The 18,563-nt window shown below is 37.3% G+C and overlaps 1 protein-coding gene across 9 annotated transcripts in view; it reads left to right on the top strand.

Annotated features, from left to right (window-relative positions):
- The window catches only part of tfec (transcription factor EC), a 47,172-nt gene extending 37,836 nt beyond the window's left edge, over positions 1-9,336 (top strand). For 6 of the 9 annotated variants that reach the window (XM_084407330.1, XM_084407331.1, XM_084407332.1 and 3 more), the window contains 6 exons: positions 136-237; positions 2,366-2,483; positions 4,498-4,554; positions 5,394-5,469; positions 6,230-6,377; positions 8,359-9,336. In XM_084407330.1, coding sequence (XP_084263456.1) covers positions 136-237; positions 2,366-2,483; positions 4,498-4,554; positions 5,394-5,469; positions 6,230-6,377; positions 8,359-8,787 — 930 coding nt within the window. In that variant the 3' untranslated portion in view covers positions 8,788-9,336. The remainder of the gene's footprint in view (positions 1-135; positions 238-2,365; positions 2,484-4,497; positions 4,555-5,393; positions 5,470-6,229; positions 6,378-8,358) is intronic. The other 3 variants (XM_084407338.1, XM_084407335.1, XM_084407337.1) reach the window with 1 other exon arrangement.
- The last annotated feature ends 9,227 nt before the right edge of the window (positions 9,337-18,563 follow it).

Genomic DNA, 18,563 nt, shown 5'->3' on the forward strand with positions numbered 1-18,563 from the left:
ACGTCTCTCACTTTTACTCTGGATTGACACAATGACTGACGGCAGTAAAAAATGAAACTTAAAACAACATCTCAGATTGACAAATTCAACCTCTATTGACAGAAGTATGTGCTATAATCATTGTTTTTCTTTTAGTTTCCAATGGATGAAGTTATTGATGATCTCATTAGCCTTGAAACCGGGTTCAAAGATGGGGGTTTGGATTGTATGGAGCCAGGAATCATAATGCAAAATAACGTAAGTATATACCAAGTTAATCTCCTCACTTTGTTGAACTGTTACGTCCCGTGCATTTGATAACGACCTGTGTATAGAGGTGTAAAAAGTACTGGGAAATTATACTTAAGTTAAGAAATGGCTTGTACAGTATGTCAAAATAACTAACCATCAAAATATCTAGTAAAAATCATACTTGAAAGTAACTTATTTATATAGACTTATTGCCTTATAGTACAACTTATAATCAGTTTAATTGAAAACAAAATAGTTTAATCATAACCAGAATATTTGCAGAATATCAATAAAGAACAAACTAATTATCAATAATTAGATCAAATACTATTTTATATAATTGTTTAATTTTAAAACATTTCTAAAACATTTATAAAGTATTAACTATAACTATAATACCTACAACAAGTATAACGACTAAGATTATAAAAAAGTATAAATAGCTATTTGATGCATTATATAAACAGACCTTGAGTAAAGTGTTACCATGTAATGAAATGAAAATGACTAAAGTACTTCTGCATGTGCATAAAATGCACACTTAATTAGATGAATAAAACAGGTCTGAATCCAAAATATAAGCTACATTTGTTGGTTTAAAAATGAATTAAACACATTAATAACACAAACACGTGCCTTTGGTGTGCTTGTGAAAAGGGGTTTGTCTTTGCGTGAGGTCCAGCTGAGAGTCAAAGTTCAGTCTCTGCAGTGAAAAAAGGGGGAACAGACTTAAATCTCAGGCTTTAAACAGTGGAACAATACAGATTAGTCTGTTAATGATGTCAGCATGCAGAGAGGTATGCCTTAGAAGAGCCAAACTATGTTAATGAGTGATCACTTCTCCAAAACAGAAAGAGAGAGCAAGCTAGAAAAATACCTCAACTCTGCTAAATGCCAAAAGCGCATTCTGCTGAGGAATTGCAATTCAGCTAGAGCCAATGAAAACCCTTAGGTAAGCATCTGGGCACACAAGTGGCCCAACTATGTGTGAGACCAGCATGAAATTGTTACTGTCGTACTGACGTCCGTGGATGGACAAAGCATCGCTTGAGTTGTGATTACTACAACACCTGAGCTCACTAGAGAGGTATGTGATACTAAGAGCATGATGGGAACGAATAAGGCAGAGTGTGCTGAGGAAGTAGAGAGAGAGAGAGAGAATGAGCAAGCGAGAGTTTTGTATTTGAGTAAGCAGTCAAGCATCGGATTGAGCTAATATCTTCTCTCCCAGTGGACTTGTTCAGAAATGATACCATGCTTAAACGGATCAATTCGTTCTAATTAGTCATACAGCACGACGCATCAAACCGCTTCCCCGTGTCAACATATCTGCTAACATGATGGGAATGGATTGAAGCGATTACGACGTGAACAGTCAAGGCGCTGTGGCAATCTTTCATGTTGATAAGCGCACTCTTTCCTCTACCGAGATAATGGAGAGCGCGTACGAGCGGAGGAAACACTATAACGCCTGCCGCTTCTGTCTTCCTGTAACGCTCTGACCTCCTCTTTAATCCTGCTCTACGTTTACATTTCACCTATAACACTGACAGAAATGAGCTTTTCACTGCTCTAGCTTTTGTTGGACTGGTAGTTGGCGAAAAACGTATATACATGTAAATGGTTAAAGGATTATGCCATAGCAAAACTCCTGCAGTGTGTGGGGAGAACAATAATGTAAGCTCAGAATAATAGAAACCGAGAATAAAAAAGAAAGAAGCTGTACAGCGCTCTCTTTTGTCTCCTGGAGTGCTACATCTGTTTGCTGAGTTTCTCTGCTCATTTAAGACTGACTTTATGCATATAAAAGCTCTGCAGATCATGCATCCATCATTCATAACGTCCTCATTTTACATATTTTAATTCATTTGATTATGCATCATTTGACTGTAATATTCACATTTTAATCCTCAAAATTAGTGTAAAAAAGTGGGAAAACTAGGCCTGTTTGACAATGTTTACTCTTAACACAGAGAATGTCGGTGTCAAAAATCATGCGTGTAACACCAAAAATATTACATATGATGCAAAATAGACTGGAGAAAAGATCACATGCATGCAGAATCACTACACTTGGTGAACATGTAATGTCCCTGTGTGAATCTAGACTTACTTGCTCTCTCTTCCTCTGAAGGTGTCACTGAACAACAGCATGCTGGAGATGTACGGCGGCGACCAAGGTATGACTGCCGCTCACGGTGGACTGACACCCTCATTGCCCACAAAGCTCTCAGTTAAAATGGAAGTCACAGGTACGGAGCACAGAAGGGCACAGACGCCTGTCCGAGCAGGACCTGTGCTGTTAGCAAAGGCATTTCAGAAAGATACACTTACAGGTGCGGTTTCGTTTCAGATTAAAAGCCGCAAAGATGCGACTGCAGTTTTGAAACGGTTAATTTTCTGTTTCTCATCTGGTAGAGCATTGCAATAGCCATGACAAGGTCACAAGTGGAAGTCCCTACACTCTTAGAAAAAAAAAAAAAAAGGTTCAGTGGGGTTCTATATAGAACTCTAGGGTTCTTGACTTCATTTTAAAGAACCCAAATGTCTTAAATGATTGCGTAATACTTTCATGTTTAACCATTTATTTTAATTTGTTTCTAGTGATGAAGTATGTTTTCAAGCTGTTTACTTCATAAAATTGTAAATTAATTTAAAGAAAATTAAGAAATGTAAGCTATGATTAGCTCGTGCATGCTCTCTCGTGCACACGTTTAATAGGCGTTCCCTTTCGGAAGCAGGTAGAGTGTTGCGCATGTGCATTTTTTCAAAAAGTGGAGAGGGCGGTTCTTTTCTAAAATTCGGGAAAATCCTCCGCTATACCTTTAATTAAAGCTGAATGCACAAAATTATCCCATATATTCCCGAATCCCAAAAAAGGTTTTATGTATGAAACACCTGACAGAACCTTTTAAGGTTCCATATAGAACCTTTTCTTCTAAGAGAGTAAGAACACACACAAAAAATATATATAAATAATAATGTTTTTTGGGACTTATTTTGTGACCTAAAAACACAAAAAATGTGTTGGGACAAATATGTTTTTTGTGTGTTTCTTGTGACTTAACTTGTGACCTAAGAACACAAAAACATAAAATGAATGGACGAATAAACCTTGTCACAACTAGCTCCATACTTGAATTATGAATGATGAATTAGCGGTCTCAAAATTACATTAACGTTTATGCATTTGGCATACTTCAATATTTTCTAAATCATTTTAAATTGACTTCTGCTTTATTTCATATAAATATACAAATATTAAATATTTACACAAATATAATATACACAAATATAATGTATTTTATAGGTGTATGTAGGGAAGACAAGTCCTATTCAACAGCTATTAAAAACAAAACAACACTATATAAAATCTAGGGCATACTGTAAATAGATCTAGCAAAGCAAACCCAGACAGGCTCATTCCACATGTGTTATTCCTAAAGGCCCAGGCTGTGAAAGCCAAACACAACTGTATGTTTCATGTTATTATCCAGCTGTCTTACTCTTAAGAGTCAGCATGCTCCGTGTTTAGCTCGCCTTTGTGTTGCTCTCATTCTTCATTATCAATGCTTCAGTGAGCGGAATATGGTAGCATGTATTCTTAGCATGATAGACACGGCACAATTCCTCCTTTGTGGGTGCCTTTTTTCTTATGAATGTCATGCATCAAGTAAAGCTAATTGATTCAGGAAATAGAAAGGATGCCTGGAGAACTCTTCACTCCGGCAGGAAAATAAGTGCATTACTATCTTTTTCACATAAGCGTGCTGCACGGCGCTCTTGTTTGGTTACGCATGGCTCAAATGACCTTATTGAATCAGCAGAAATGAATTGAGAAATCCAATCACTGCTCCCAATTATATAATTTGGAAGAATGTGAACGTGAATATGAATGCAGAAGCATTAGGCCTCCCTCCTCTTCACCCGCTCCGGGACGTCAGCAGCAGATTGGTTAATCGTAAGGTCCGGAAGGATTAAAAGAAGATACACAGCTTTTCTACATGAAGACAGATCTGGTGTTGACGAGTCTGGGGTGAATGACACTTATTCAGACACAAAAAGAGGGCTTGTGCTGATGTGTGGCTGTGTTGTTTTGGGAGCGTTAGGCAGGAATCTTGAGGACTGGCTAGGAAGTTGTTCAAACTAATGATGTTATTAATCTAACAGCTTTCTTTTGCATCAGCATGGGTGTTCGACTTACCTTTGGATATACACTTATCAGTTTCCGCAATAACCTTCCCATCCTTTCTTCTTCTCTTACAGAACACGACACCAGAGTCACGGCCAAAGAAAGACAGAAAAAAGACAACCACAATCTAAGTAAGAGGGCATTTGCACTTGCTTATTTAACCCTCAAGTTCTTTTCTTCAAGTTGAATCTGTTGATAACAAAAATACTCAAAAAATGACTTTTAGTGGTGTGCTTTTTATGGACTCAGATTAACTCCAATTTCAATAAATGTTGGATGGATGATTAGGTCAGAGAAATATACCATTACTTAACATGCATTACCTACCTGGTAGCTCATGTTGGCTCAGGTTCATTATATAATGTGGTCACAGTTTAGTGAACTAGTTGCTTATTATCATGCATATTACTAGGATATTGGCTGTTACTTATAAAGCGCATATTAATGCCTTATTCTACATTACCACATTCTACACCCCTTAATCCACCCAATACCTGAACTTGACATCTTCCTTAAGAACTATTAATAAGCGGTAATTAGGAGTTTATTGAGGCTAAAGTTGTAGTTAATAGTGGGAATTGGACCCTAAGCATTTATATTAACAGATACTTTTAATATTGTATTAGTAAATGCTGACATTAACATTTAGAATACTTTCCATTGTTAGTTTGTTAACTAATGTTAATGGAACCTTATTCCAGAGTGTTACCAATATTCTTTCAGTTTTTTTGTGATAATGAGGCTAATTTCAAAATGTTATTTTATTTATTTATTATTTAAATGTACATTAGGGTCTCAAAAGACAGTTCAAGTCACTTTCAACAAAATATGATGGTTAAATATTTCACGTAATTATTTCTATTCAATAATAAGCCATTCATTTTGTAATTCGATAATGCATTAATTAATTCTGTTTAATATTAATATTAGGTTTGTGCTGCGTGACTTACTTTGCTCTCATAATTTCCAGTTGAAAGACGACGGCGATACAACATCAACTACAGGATCAAAGAGCTGGGAACGCTGATACCGAAATCAAATGACCCGTAAGTAAAAGTCTTACTGGATTCACAGCCGAACTCAAAGTCTTCACATCAAATCACATCAGAGATAGACTCTTAAAGACAGGGCAAAATGATGCTGAAGGAGAGAGAAGATGACAGTTCAGGGCTCATTTCTCAAGGAAATACCTACAGCGCGAACAGACCACCATCTGAATGATGAAAATGAGGTTCAAGGCAAAGTATAGACCATTTGAACTAAAGTTTAAGCACAACTGAACCCGGAGATGAAGTACGGTGCAGACAGGGAGCCCATTGCCCCGGCTTAATTGGACTTTTTATCGAATTTAAATGGAAGGCTAGTGCTGTCACCTTGCCATTAACACAAGATAAAGGAGATTATTAGCTCAGATCAGGCCAACATCTTATTCCAAAGAAAGAGACAATTTCACGACACTTTCCTCCTTTTAAAAAGTAATGGTATCGGGAATGACTGCACTTTACTTTCGGCTTCCAAAGTCCAATTTTTTTTCTGCCTCTTCCGACACCTATTTTTGCTCAGGGATTAATTTTACCGTACAAGGGGCCATAGAATGGTCTTTCTGCAGACGTACTTAACTATTCCATTAAAATTCCCATTCAAAGGCAAGGTAATGTCCGAGAATGAATAATTGGCCATGTAAATCACAGTTTCTTGGTCCCGGGGAAAAAAAGGAGACCCTTGTGAGGCTTTTCTCTGTGTATGAAAGTTCTACTGATGCAAAGGCGGTGTTGAGAAAGGTTATCTTTTACGTTTCTCTGCCAGTGATATGCGCTGGAACAAAGGGACGATCCTCAAGGCCTCGGTGGAATACATTAAGTGGCTGCAGAAAGAGCAGCAGCACGCCCGTGATCTCGAGAGCCGACAGAAGAAACTAGAACAGGCCAACAGAAGACTCCAGCTACGAATCCAGGTAAAGACACGAGGGGAATACGGCCAGAGAATGAGATGTAGACGTGAGAGACGGTAGAAAGCGATGGCTGTGGGAGCGAAAGGCAAGAAAAAAAAAAACATCTTTATAAACTATCGGATGAAACGATTTAATTCTGCACTTTGAGCATTTATCCGAAATAACATCTAAATTGGACTGATAGCATTAAATTAACTGTAATTTTATTTAAAGAAATGGGGAAAAACTCGAATTCATAATTCAGTCAAAAAGAGTTACGCAGAATTTACCTACATAACAGACAAAAGGGGCAAACAATGAACTGGTGAGTTGTTTGTTTGACCACTGAATCACGTAATCACCTAAATCGTTTGAACAAAGCAATTCTCTCAAATGAATTGGGCTTCTCATTATTTAAGGGCCATGTTTAATTACTCTCTCCTTGTCAAACCTACAGACATGAGAAAATGCGGTAAACTGTATTGCACTTTTGTTTTGTTTCTCGTTGGAAAATTAGCACAAAAAAAAGTCACTACTGTAAAACCTAGAAGTATCAGTACTTTTAGTTCGACGACATTGATGGACAAGCAGCTAAAACCAGCATGATAGTGTCCACACCAGTGGTTTTAACTGGTCACTTACGCTGATGACCATCTTAGCTTCAAACACACCTCACCATGTGCCTGGCATCTGAGCGGCAGTGTTTGTAACCGCCTTTCCGGCCCTGCTTTAAAACACGGTGAGCTGAGGTGATTATCTGATTAATAATTATCTGAGCAGAATGTGCCCCGGAATTAGATTATGAGGGCTAATAACTTTGAAGAGCTGGGCTCCTCGTCTGAATTTATGCATTAGTTTCCAACAGTATTGACATATTCACGGACCAGGCGCGAGTCTTCTTCACACATGTGAAGACATCGCAATTAGCCCTCAAAGTAATTACCCCGAGGCTTCCTTTCCAAAAGCTAATGCTAATAATACCTCAATTGAGTGTCTGAAGATACCCACGCTGAGAGGCAATGCAATAGCTCATTTAGACTGTCTCCGCTACAGATGATGTGTGGGAGTAATGGAAATATGAAACCATAGCGGTGAGTGTAGACACTTGCATGAGTAGTAGGTTAGTAATTAGTGTTAATCTCATCGACCAAATCTTGGTTCATTATTTTTATTTTTTATTATTTAATCAACAATAACAAAAATGAGTAATCATTATATTTTAATTATTTTAATTAAAAAGATGAGTAAACAAATAATGAGGTCACACTTTTTTACAGTGTCCATGTTACACATCTTACATGTACTTACTGTAGTCAAAACAGTAAATTATGCATAATTACAAACAACTAACCCTAATTATATAGTGCGTACGTGTTGTTAAATACTATTACTCAATAATAAATAATAAAAATAAATGAAACTATTCAACAACAAAAAATAGCCTGATATTAATGTTTTTCAAAGAAAAATCCAGAACATTAATGTAATATCCAATAATAATGTTTTAAATGATCCAATCACCCAAACTCATTCTATACATATCACATTAATCCGATATTTAAATATGTATAAAATGTCAATTATTTGGGGTATTTTGCTTTTTAAACAGGCAATTGTTATTAGATGCCATTCTAGTCACAGTAAAATGTACTCAAATTAATAAACAGGACAATGAAATGACCAATTTAAGAATATTTTCACCAAAAACAGTGTAATGGTGTCAGCTCAAGGCCAAAGGTCTGGGCGAGTTAATGATTGTGCGCCACACACCGTTAAGCTGTCCTGTTGTAACGGGAAGCCCTGCTTTCTGGAAGTTACCTCAGAATTGATCTCTGTGATGGATGAGTTTGAAGTTGAATGCACCCTTCATGTGTTTATGGCAAAAAAGGAGGAGGAAAGAGACCAAATTAGAGTGCCATCTATTTCTGTCAGACTTGACCCGGACGGCCTGAATGCAATGCGGACAGTTTATCTCAACCCACCTGCCTGTGTGTGTCTTTGACAGGAATTGGAAATCCAGGCTCGAGCTCACGGTCTGCCCAGTATGGCTGCTTCAATGGGAGCAGTTGAACTTTCATCCCAGCTCCTGAAGCAGCACCAGACCCCCCCACAGCCAGGCCAGCCCCCCCTCTACCCTCAGGAGGACATCAGCGGCCCGGACTACACCCAGCGGACACCCTTACCGGCGGCCATGGTTGTGGGGAACGGCGGAGAACAGACCGACGGCTCCACCACCTTCTCAGATCCTCTCTCCCACTTCACTGACTTCTTCTGCAGCACCTTGAAAGAAGAGCACCGGCTGGACGAGATCCTGATGGACGACCCCCTCTCGCCCTTCGGGACCGACCCACTCCTCTCCGCCGGATCGCCCGCGGCGTCCAAAGGGAGCAGTCGCAGGAGCAGCTTCAGCTCAGAGGAAGCAGACGACCTCTGACCGTCCCGACGCCGACCTGCAACACTGTGTAACTGACCTCCCATTTCCATTGGATTACAAAGACGACGGGAACTCATCCCAACATCTTACCCCAATGTTGAGTCAGACACATCAAAAAAGGGAGCCTGACTGATTGATCTACTGACATTGACATACTGTGCAGATAAAGGACTGTCTGTACAGCGATAACACTGGTTACAAGCGATCACTGGATTACCAAATGTATATTTCTGACACTTAATGGCATTGTTGAGACGGACCAGTTAAAAGAAAGAAATCTTTTTGTGCCTTATCCCAAAGCAAGCTAACTTTATTACCACTGAGACCAGAAGCGATGCAGATGTAATTATGCTAGGCAGGAAAACCCTAACACATCTTTCTGTATCATACATAATGTATTTTTCCAGAAACATACTGTTCAAGTATTTATGTTTTAATCACTGTATTCTTTCAAAAAAAAAAAACATTTCTTATTCTAACTCTTTTACTTTTTATATATAACTCTAGGGGTGTGGGAAAACACAATAAACCCCTTTTTGATAAACTCAACACACTGTCTCACATTTCTTGCATATTCAAATTGTCATTCAAGTCAAAGTTTCGGTAAAGAATATAGTTTGAAGAATGTTGGCAACCAAACTGTTTTGGTGGCCAAAAAAAACAAACACAAGGACATATCTTCTTTTATGTTCCACAGAAGAAAGAAAGTCATACAGGTTTGGAACAACATGAAGGTGAGTAAATGATGACAGAATATATATGTGTGTGTGTGTGTGTGTGTGTGAGAGAGAGAGAGAGAACTGTCCCTTTAAGTTATCAAATAATAATAAAATGTTAGAACTTTACGTTTAAGTTTACATTTTTGAAAAGTATGTTCATCGTGAATCTCCAATTCGTATGGAAGCTTGTTTCCACCATGGATTGCGAGATATAAAGCCACAAATCTGAGAAATAATTAGCATTTTATAGTTTATATCTCGCAATTATCCTCACAATTGTGAGTTTTTATCCCAGCAATTCTGATTTTTATTCCTCGCAATTCTGAGAAAAAAAGTCATAATTGTGAGCCGAGTTTTTTTTTCTTCTCAGAATTGCAAGATATGAACTTGAGTTTGAATTTATCTTTTTATTCCATGGTGGAAACATGCTTCCATAAATTAGTCTTAAATCTACAATGCTAAAACTTTTAATGATTTTTTGAAAATCAAATATTAAGCATTGCAATACCTATTAGTACTATACGTTTATAATCTAGCAAATAAATTCTTCTAACAGTTAATGTCATCAACACATTTTACAAACTTTACATTCAAAAAGTTATTGACGCCTGTCAATTAAGACATTCTTAAAAAAAAAAAAACTGCACTTCTACTTACCTTACGTAACATAAAAAGATTTTTTGTGAATCCGGCCCCAGACTGAGGAGTGATGATGACACTGATGAGACCCGGGTCTGAAGTACCGGCTCTCACTGGGAGGCCGACAGTTTGATTGACGTGTTGATTGACCAGTGATGAAGATGACCCTCACCCGCAGGACACTAATGACACTCGAATAACCACTAATAATGTGCTAACGGTCTTCTGAACCACTACTAACAAAAACCATCCGCAGAACAGTCATGAGAAAAATCACACCAGACTTTGAATCCCAAACGAGTTGAGTTCTACTGCATATACAAACACTAACGATCATAAATAGTTAGCAACAACATGTAAGACGAATCTCACGGCTGCTCTGAGCCTCTTCTGAGTCAAGTTGATTTAAAGTTTTATTTTGGACTTGCCCAGAAATAGGCAGCCTTCTAAAGACACATTTCATTAGCAGATATTATTTAACCAAAATCGAAAATGAAATAACACATTAATAATACAACAAACACTAGCACAAAAAAAAAAAAAAACACGTCAATGCATTTCGACAGATAGCCCGTGTTCATCAAAGCCTGGCTAAATTAATGTTTGAGAATGTTATTAGCTTATATGTTTCTCTGTAATGAAATCGAAAAAGCTTCGACTTGCATCTCGGCCGCAGACGGAAAATAAAATTGAACTGCCACATCATTATCAAGCACTGATACTCCAACTACAAAGTGCTGAGTGATGTTTACGCTTAATTGGCCAGAGCAATTACCCAGAGTAAATATGGATTTTCATTAAATTACAAACATGGACGAGGCCTTATGGAAATCATTTCCATGAGCGCAATTTCCCATTTCCTTTTTCTCAGCCACTTCCAAACCATTTTTCCTCCGCAAACACAGTCCTTTGATTTATTTCAATATGGATAAAGACTTGAAAAAGGAACAAATATTATGTTCAATGCAAAAAAAGCTATCATGCTATCGCACATACGCAAGACTAGAGAAGGAGAGATCTACAATTGTTGTAGTCAGATGAGAGCGAAACTAGATTTTTACATATTCTGAAGACAATCTGAATGAAACTTGAGCATGCACTATAATGCTAGGGCATGGCTTTTGAGTATCGCTACATGGTTTCTAACTGGTCCAGATCAAAAGAGTCCACCTTGAAGTCTCTGTGATACTGGGTCTGTAGTTATACAGTAGTTATACAGTAACCCTGGTCCCTTCCTCAAAGCTTGTCACCCGTTAAATGGAGAGTTACATGCGACAAAAATCATTTCATCCTGAGGTTTAGGGGTCTGTTCAAATCTCACCACTAATAATCTATCATACATTATTTAAAATGCACACACACACACCAATGTATTATGCAGCAGAAACTAGACTAGATACTCAACATTGTATGTCAATCATCCACTGCCATAGGTCAATATATTTTCCTTCCTTAGAAAAATTACAATTAATATGTGACTTTAATGTAGAATCCCAGAAAATGGAGGGTTGTTGTTACCTGTTTTCCCGCTGTCCTGTGTGTCACCAGCAGATGGTGGTAATAGACTGAGATCCTCATATGTGCCACACATTGAGAGCTGAGAATCTATAGTCAGTAAATCATGTTTCACAGAAACCTCCGGATTGTTCCACAGTCTGATTCTGATGTATATAAATCTTGGAAACAAAAGAAGATGCAAGTCAGTGGGAGATTTTTAATATGTGGCTTTGCTTCTTAGATTTGTAAAAGCATCAGATGTTATTTATTTATGCAGGAATAATAGAGAAAATCCTCCTTAGAATCTGAGAAAGAAAGAAAGAAAGAAAAAGAAAAAGAAAAAGAAAAAGAAAAAGAAAAAGAAAAAGAAAAAGAAAGCATCTCACACTCACCTGGTGGAGAGGTAAATGACATTGTTGGGCATTGCTGATGAAAAATGTGCATGTTAAAACATTATAGCATTAAAAACATTATTAACATGATTAACTAAAACAATAATTAAATAAATCAAATGTATTAAATAAATAATGGTATAAATTAGATTAATTAAATAAAGTGATTAACTTAAAAACAAAAAGTCTGATGTGGTGGCTCTTAGGTTAACTTCTATCGTTTAAATAAACAATTTATGCAAACATTGACAGGTCATGTATTAAATTCAAAATGATGCATGTCCTAGAAAAGGTAACGCTTTATATTCCACTGGTCATGTTACACTCTTACATTCATTAGAACCAAAAATCAAATAAAAAAAGTCGGCATGAATCGGAAGTTACGGTAGTCTTTTCTTCCCTACTGTGGCTTATCGGAGTGAAACGGCTTCTCAAACAGGGAAAAATTGTAGGGCGGGGCTTGAGTTCGCAGGGAATTGATTGGATGGTTGTGGTTTGCTATTGGTCGATCTGATGTGAGTGACAGGTTGCTCCGCCCTCACGCCAGTGAACGCATCATCAGAGAAGAGATGTTCCTACAAGAGGGAGAGGAAGTTACTATGATAAAAAAAAAAAAAAAAAAAAAAAAAAACATTAAAAAAAGATGTGCACAGATAAATCTTTTATAATAAATACAGCAATATTCCCTTCAAATTAAGAATTGTCCATTTTGATTTCACGGTGACTTTAATAAGTGTATTGTGATAATCAGGCTAACTAGCACTACCCAGGGTTAGACTGCACACGAGAGCTGTGGTGACGTAACGTCCCCAGGTGAACCCCACTGACCAGCCTTCCCATAATCCTCTGGGGCAGAGCCTCCATTTTGTGTTTATGGGACCACACCCAGCAGTATTTCACAAACTCCCACATCACTGGCCGGAGAGCCGAATTAACGACGGAGCACAAAGAGATGAAAAGCCTCCAGCTGGGCGGCGCTATAAAACCCCTGAATGTGATTTCCAGAGATCGAATGAATTGAACCAGATGCCAAAACATAACTTCAAACAAATTGACTTCCAATTATTTAGACGCACACTTCCAGATGTGCCGCAGATGCAGACGGGGAGAGCAAAGGTATCTCAGGCCCGTGTGTGCTTTATTCCACAATAAAGATGGGGTACGGTCAAGTGTGTTTTAAATCACTCGGATCAGGGCAGGATGTTGAGACGACCAGTGCGGATGTGGAGACGAGAGTGTGTCATTAGGACAAAGTGAACTGACAGAGTTCCAGACAGACATTAATGGACAAGACCATTTACACAGAGAGAGAGAGAGAGAGAGAGAGAGAGAGAGAGAGAGAGAGAGAGAGAGAGAGAGAGAGAGAGAGAGAGAGAGAGAGAGAGAGAGAGAGAGAGAGAGAGAGAGAGAGAGAGAGAGAGAGAGAGAGAGAGAGAGAGAGAGAGAGAGAGAGAGAGAGAGAGAGAGAGAGAGAGTGAGTGTGTGAGTGAGTGAGTTTTGGAGGTGCTGGGAGAAGAGTCATCTAGGAAAGACATTTCTTAAATGCTAATTTGCCTCCTGCCAAACCTTCATTCTGGAAATGAAATCACAGGCAGAGGGGAAACTTGCTGCTCTGGTTTTCTAATGCATATACATGAGTGAATATTAATTCACAGGTTTACCTACATTTACCAGCATACGTGTGAAACTCTGATTGACGAATGTTCATTTTGCAAGTATACCACAGTTTTTGCTGCTATAAATACAGCGATCCACTGATATTGAGTTGCCAATGTCTGATGTAGAAACAGATTTCTGGAAATCAGGGCAGCGAAAAGCCAATATAATGCCATCTATCAACTATAAAATAAAAATATTATATGATAATTATTTTATTATCATCAATGAAAAACAAATAAATCACTATTTAATTATATATATATATATATATAATTAAATAGTGATTATTTGTTTTTACAAACATACATACATACATACACACAACACACACACAAAACAATCCAACAAATTGAGTATATAAAATTGCCAATTTTTTTTACAAATAAACTATTTACTAAAAATTCACAAAAAACCCCACTTACACTAATAATAATAATAAACACATCAATTCATAAAAAACAAAACAAAAAAAAAAACAGAAATTGCCTGGAGATTTTGTAAATGACAGAATTGGCTGAATGTATACTAAAAAAACTTAAAATATAAAAAAATTAGCCAATTAATGGGTTGATTTATTGGTCACTAGTAAACGGTAAAAAAAAGATGATTATTAATATGCAGCAATTTTACAGACAGTCCCACATTTAATAGACTAACCCAACATCTGACCCCGCCCAGTTTCTGTCCCACCGCGGTCAGATCTCCCGTGGCCCTGTGGGAGCCCTGTATATTTTCTTTATGCTTAATATCTATAATTGACCGGTGCAAAGTGCAAAGCGTTGATTCCATTATAAACAGTAAGAGTGCGTTTGGGGAGGCCGAGCTGGGATTTCTGGGAATTCTGAAAGGGTCCACGGGGGCTCTTTAATTCGAGACCCTGCTCTGGACTATGCTAATCTTCCGGCGGTCCATCAGTCTCTCCTCGTAACCTCTGATAATCGCAGTGACCTTGGCAGGGCGGCGGACGGCACCTGTCATTGATTTGTAATTCAAAATGAGAGCGACAGGTCTGAAGGCACGGGCCGGGTAACAGAAGCCTCTCCTTCATAAACACTGCAGGGAAATCAAGAAAATAACATAAGCAGGAGGGAGATATTAATCCTAGAAACACTGCCACCATCACTCTGAGGTGTGTGTGTGTGTGTTCAGACCAGCAGTGTTGGGTTTCGGAGGCTCGTTATCACGCCGGGATAATTGGCGCTGTGCGGGTCGGCCCGTTTGACCAGGACTTTGTGCATTATTCATCTCCAGGCCTGCAGCGGGCCGTCGCCACGCCCTTTAGATGGAGACTTATTAATTATTAATGGATAATTGTTTATTAAATGCAGAGGCTTGACCCTATTATGCCTATTACAGCCTGTGGAGTAGACACCGGCCGTTTGACCGTATACTAAAGATGTGATACAGCTGCACGGGACAGGAGGGACACGCGGATGAAGAGGATGAGAAGGAATGAGGAAGAGCAGACTAACAGGTGCAGGGGCAAAAGCGAGTCAGGACTACATATTTATGAGTTAAGGTTGCTTTCGTGGGTCATGTGCTTCACTTTGGATGGCAGGAGGGCTGGGACACCAGTTTCCAGGTTAAGCACTCAATTATAAAATGTACTTTTCATCCAAAGATTCATCCATTCATATCTGAATGTCAGCTTGTTCTCACAAAATTGTGAAAACATTAATAATACAATAATAAAATACAATAAAAATCTAAGATTACTATTGAATATACTATCAGTAATAATTGTTGTTATTATTATATATCTTGCATATCATTATTTTTGACAAAATAGTGAACTAATATAATAATATGTAATAATATATAATGTTGTTAATTAATATTATTTATAATATATAGTATATAATAAGAATAACTGTTATTATGTGTTATAATATATCTTGTGTATTATTATTACTGACAAAAATAGTGAACAAATTAATACTACAATAGTTGACTATAATACAAATATAAGTTATTATTATTAATATTATTATGTATAATGTTGTATGTTATTACTATTATATATTACGTTATATAATGATAATAGTAATAAATTATAAATAATAATAATATAGCTATTATTTTCATTTTCCATTGCACATAAATCCCTGCAATGAATAAGTGACTTGTTTTATTATCAATCTTTTTTCTTTTATCTGTATTTCTGCAGATGTGTGCTCATGGGTAAAGGGGGTTGTTCTGTTTTCTTGAACAGTAAATGATTATAACTTTAAAAATGATAATGTAATTATATGTTTTAATTGTTCACAGTATAGGTCACTTTAATTCCATTCAGCTATAATTGTTTCATCCTAATTAAAGGAGAAGTGGCTTTAAAATGATCGTTCAAACAGGTCACGGTGCGAGTCGCTTCATCAGGAGGATTCAAGGAAACTCCGGCCACTAGAGGTCAGTGTTGGAGCAGAGTTCACACTCAAGTCCTCACTGAAAGACTCCCTAAAAACCCAGACCATTTCAAAACAACTCGAGCTCGTGCAGCCACACACAACTCGCTGATTGTTTTAATTTAACACCGATTAAACCAGCACCACAAGCTATCACTAAAAGCTCCAAATAATTCTAACAAATAAGAACATGGGCATTTGACTCTCAGGAAAATTACTGATATCCCAGGAGGAATTTGATGGAACTACTTGAGAACAAACTCATTTAATTCTTATCAGTATAAATAGTATAAAGGGCGCAGAGAACACATTTTCCATTTGCTTCTTAGTCAGCAAACATACTTTTACAATTTATATAAATCTGCGACAGTGTACGTTCGGTAAAATATCTGCCAAGGACTTCAATAACACCCAGGAGTGTGACAGAAATTAAACAGCCTTATTAGAATTTACACGTGTTGAAGAAAACATGAGAGACTGTGTGGGAGAAACCACATATGGATCCAGAGAGAAAGTGTTTAATTGTGTTCAAACGCGGAGGGCGAGAGTATTGCTTTACTTTTTGTCTTTCGGAACGACAGATTTACTCCACTTGACTTGTGACGTGCTATTAGCAGAGTCGCATATTGCGTGATAAAATCAATTCAAGCTTGTATTTGGTAAAGAGGACTAAAATATTGTAGGTGTTACAATCAGAAGGTGGGATATTATTTCTTTCTTTCTGTTGAGCTGGAAGGTGGTTCTCGTGATGTGTGGAAGTAATGACACTTCCGAGGAGCGTTTTCAATCATAAACACCCTCAAATGTATGCCTGAGAAACTGTAATTACGACAAAAAAAGAAAAGAAAAAAATCCTCATGCCAAATGAATATATGTCAAATAAAAAAAACTTGTATTTTTTGCAAATAATAATAATAATAATGTTAATAATAATGTTGACAGGTCATTACTCTCCCTCTATAAAAATTCATATACAAAATGTAAAAACAAATCTATGTACATTTACAAATTGTAGTAGTAGCAGGCCATATTCATATTGATAAACAATCTCCAAATCTATATAGATAGTAGTAGTAGTAGTAGTAGTACTACTAATAATAAAAAATAAGATAAAAAGATATAGAGGCCATTAAAAATCTGTCTATTTAAAAATCCATTAATAAAAGTAAAATACTATAAGATATTTAATTCTATTTGCCATGTTTTAAATATACATTTAGTGTAGAAGTGCTTTAGTAAATCTGTTGTAAATGGCTTTAAAGCGTCTCTGTTACAGTAAATAACAGCAGCGGCTCAGACACATCTAATACGGTGTGTGTTGAGGATCAGCCCAGCTCAATGAGAGACGCGTTACGAGACGAAAGCAGGAGCCGTCCAGCAAACGCAGCGTGCAGGATCCCACTGAAATAAAGAACAAATGAGAGATAATTATGGCCGAAGGAACAGAGGTGGTGGGGGGGGGGGGTTGGTTACCGTTACACTAACATGCAAATGCTGCTTTGTTGCATGCCGAGCATCCTAATACCCTGAGAGTCAAATACCTTCCTTTTTTTCCACATTATGGAATTTGTCATGTTCAGTTGGAGCTGTCATATTCAAAACTGTGTGCGCTAATGTGTGTAATCTGCTTTGCAACACATCAATTATGATGGATATTCCTCCAGTGGAGGTTTTTCTCTTTTTTTTTCCTCTCAGTAATCACTCCACACTTATTAGGAAGCCTGTTTAGTAAATAATGATCTCCACTGAAGGATGCTGAACGTGTAGGGATTGACGGAGTGTGAGTGCAGGAGGGAAAACCATTGAAAACATTTAGATTTATTAGCCCCTGAATATACTTTGTGTGTGTGTGTGTGTGTGTGTGTGTGTGTGTGTGTGTGTGTGTGTGTGTATTTCTATGGGCGTATACCACAATTTTAATGCCTCAAACTAACTAAAATAACTATTTTTACCAAGTAGCATGTACACCTACCCTTGCAGCACTGCTTTTGTATTGGTGCTAACAGTTTCTTATAATTCAACCCTCCTTTACAATTGAGAGTCACAAGATTGTCCAGTTAATGTAATTTTGTACAACTAGAAACCATAACATGTAGAAGTTAAATGCATATGCCAAAGACACTAGTCAGGGTAAATTGAATTAAACATTTTGGTCTGTACAACCAAATAAAGTGTTATCCAAAGCACTTTTGCTGCGATTGAGTTGGGATACGGCTGAGGTCAGAGGCATGTTTGGGGGTTTGCTTTAAGAGTATAAGGGAAGTTTCAACAGTGTCATTACAGAACTTAATTACAGCTGCAATTACATGCAGGTATTTTTAAATATAAGTACAATGTAAAAGCATGTATGTACACAATAAGTGTATTGTATAAAATGATTAATTTAAATGTTAGTACATAGTAGTTAAAGACAGTTAATATAAAGTAGAACCGCATATTGTATGTAAAACAAAAAAAAACAGGTAGTA

Source organism: Rutilus rutilus (assembly GCF_951802725.1).
Source record: "Rutilus rutilus genome assembly, chromosome: 4".
Lineage (NCBI taxonomy): Eukaryota > Metazoa > Chordata > Actinopteri > Cypriniformes > Leuciscidae > Rutilus > Rutilus rutilus.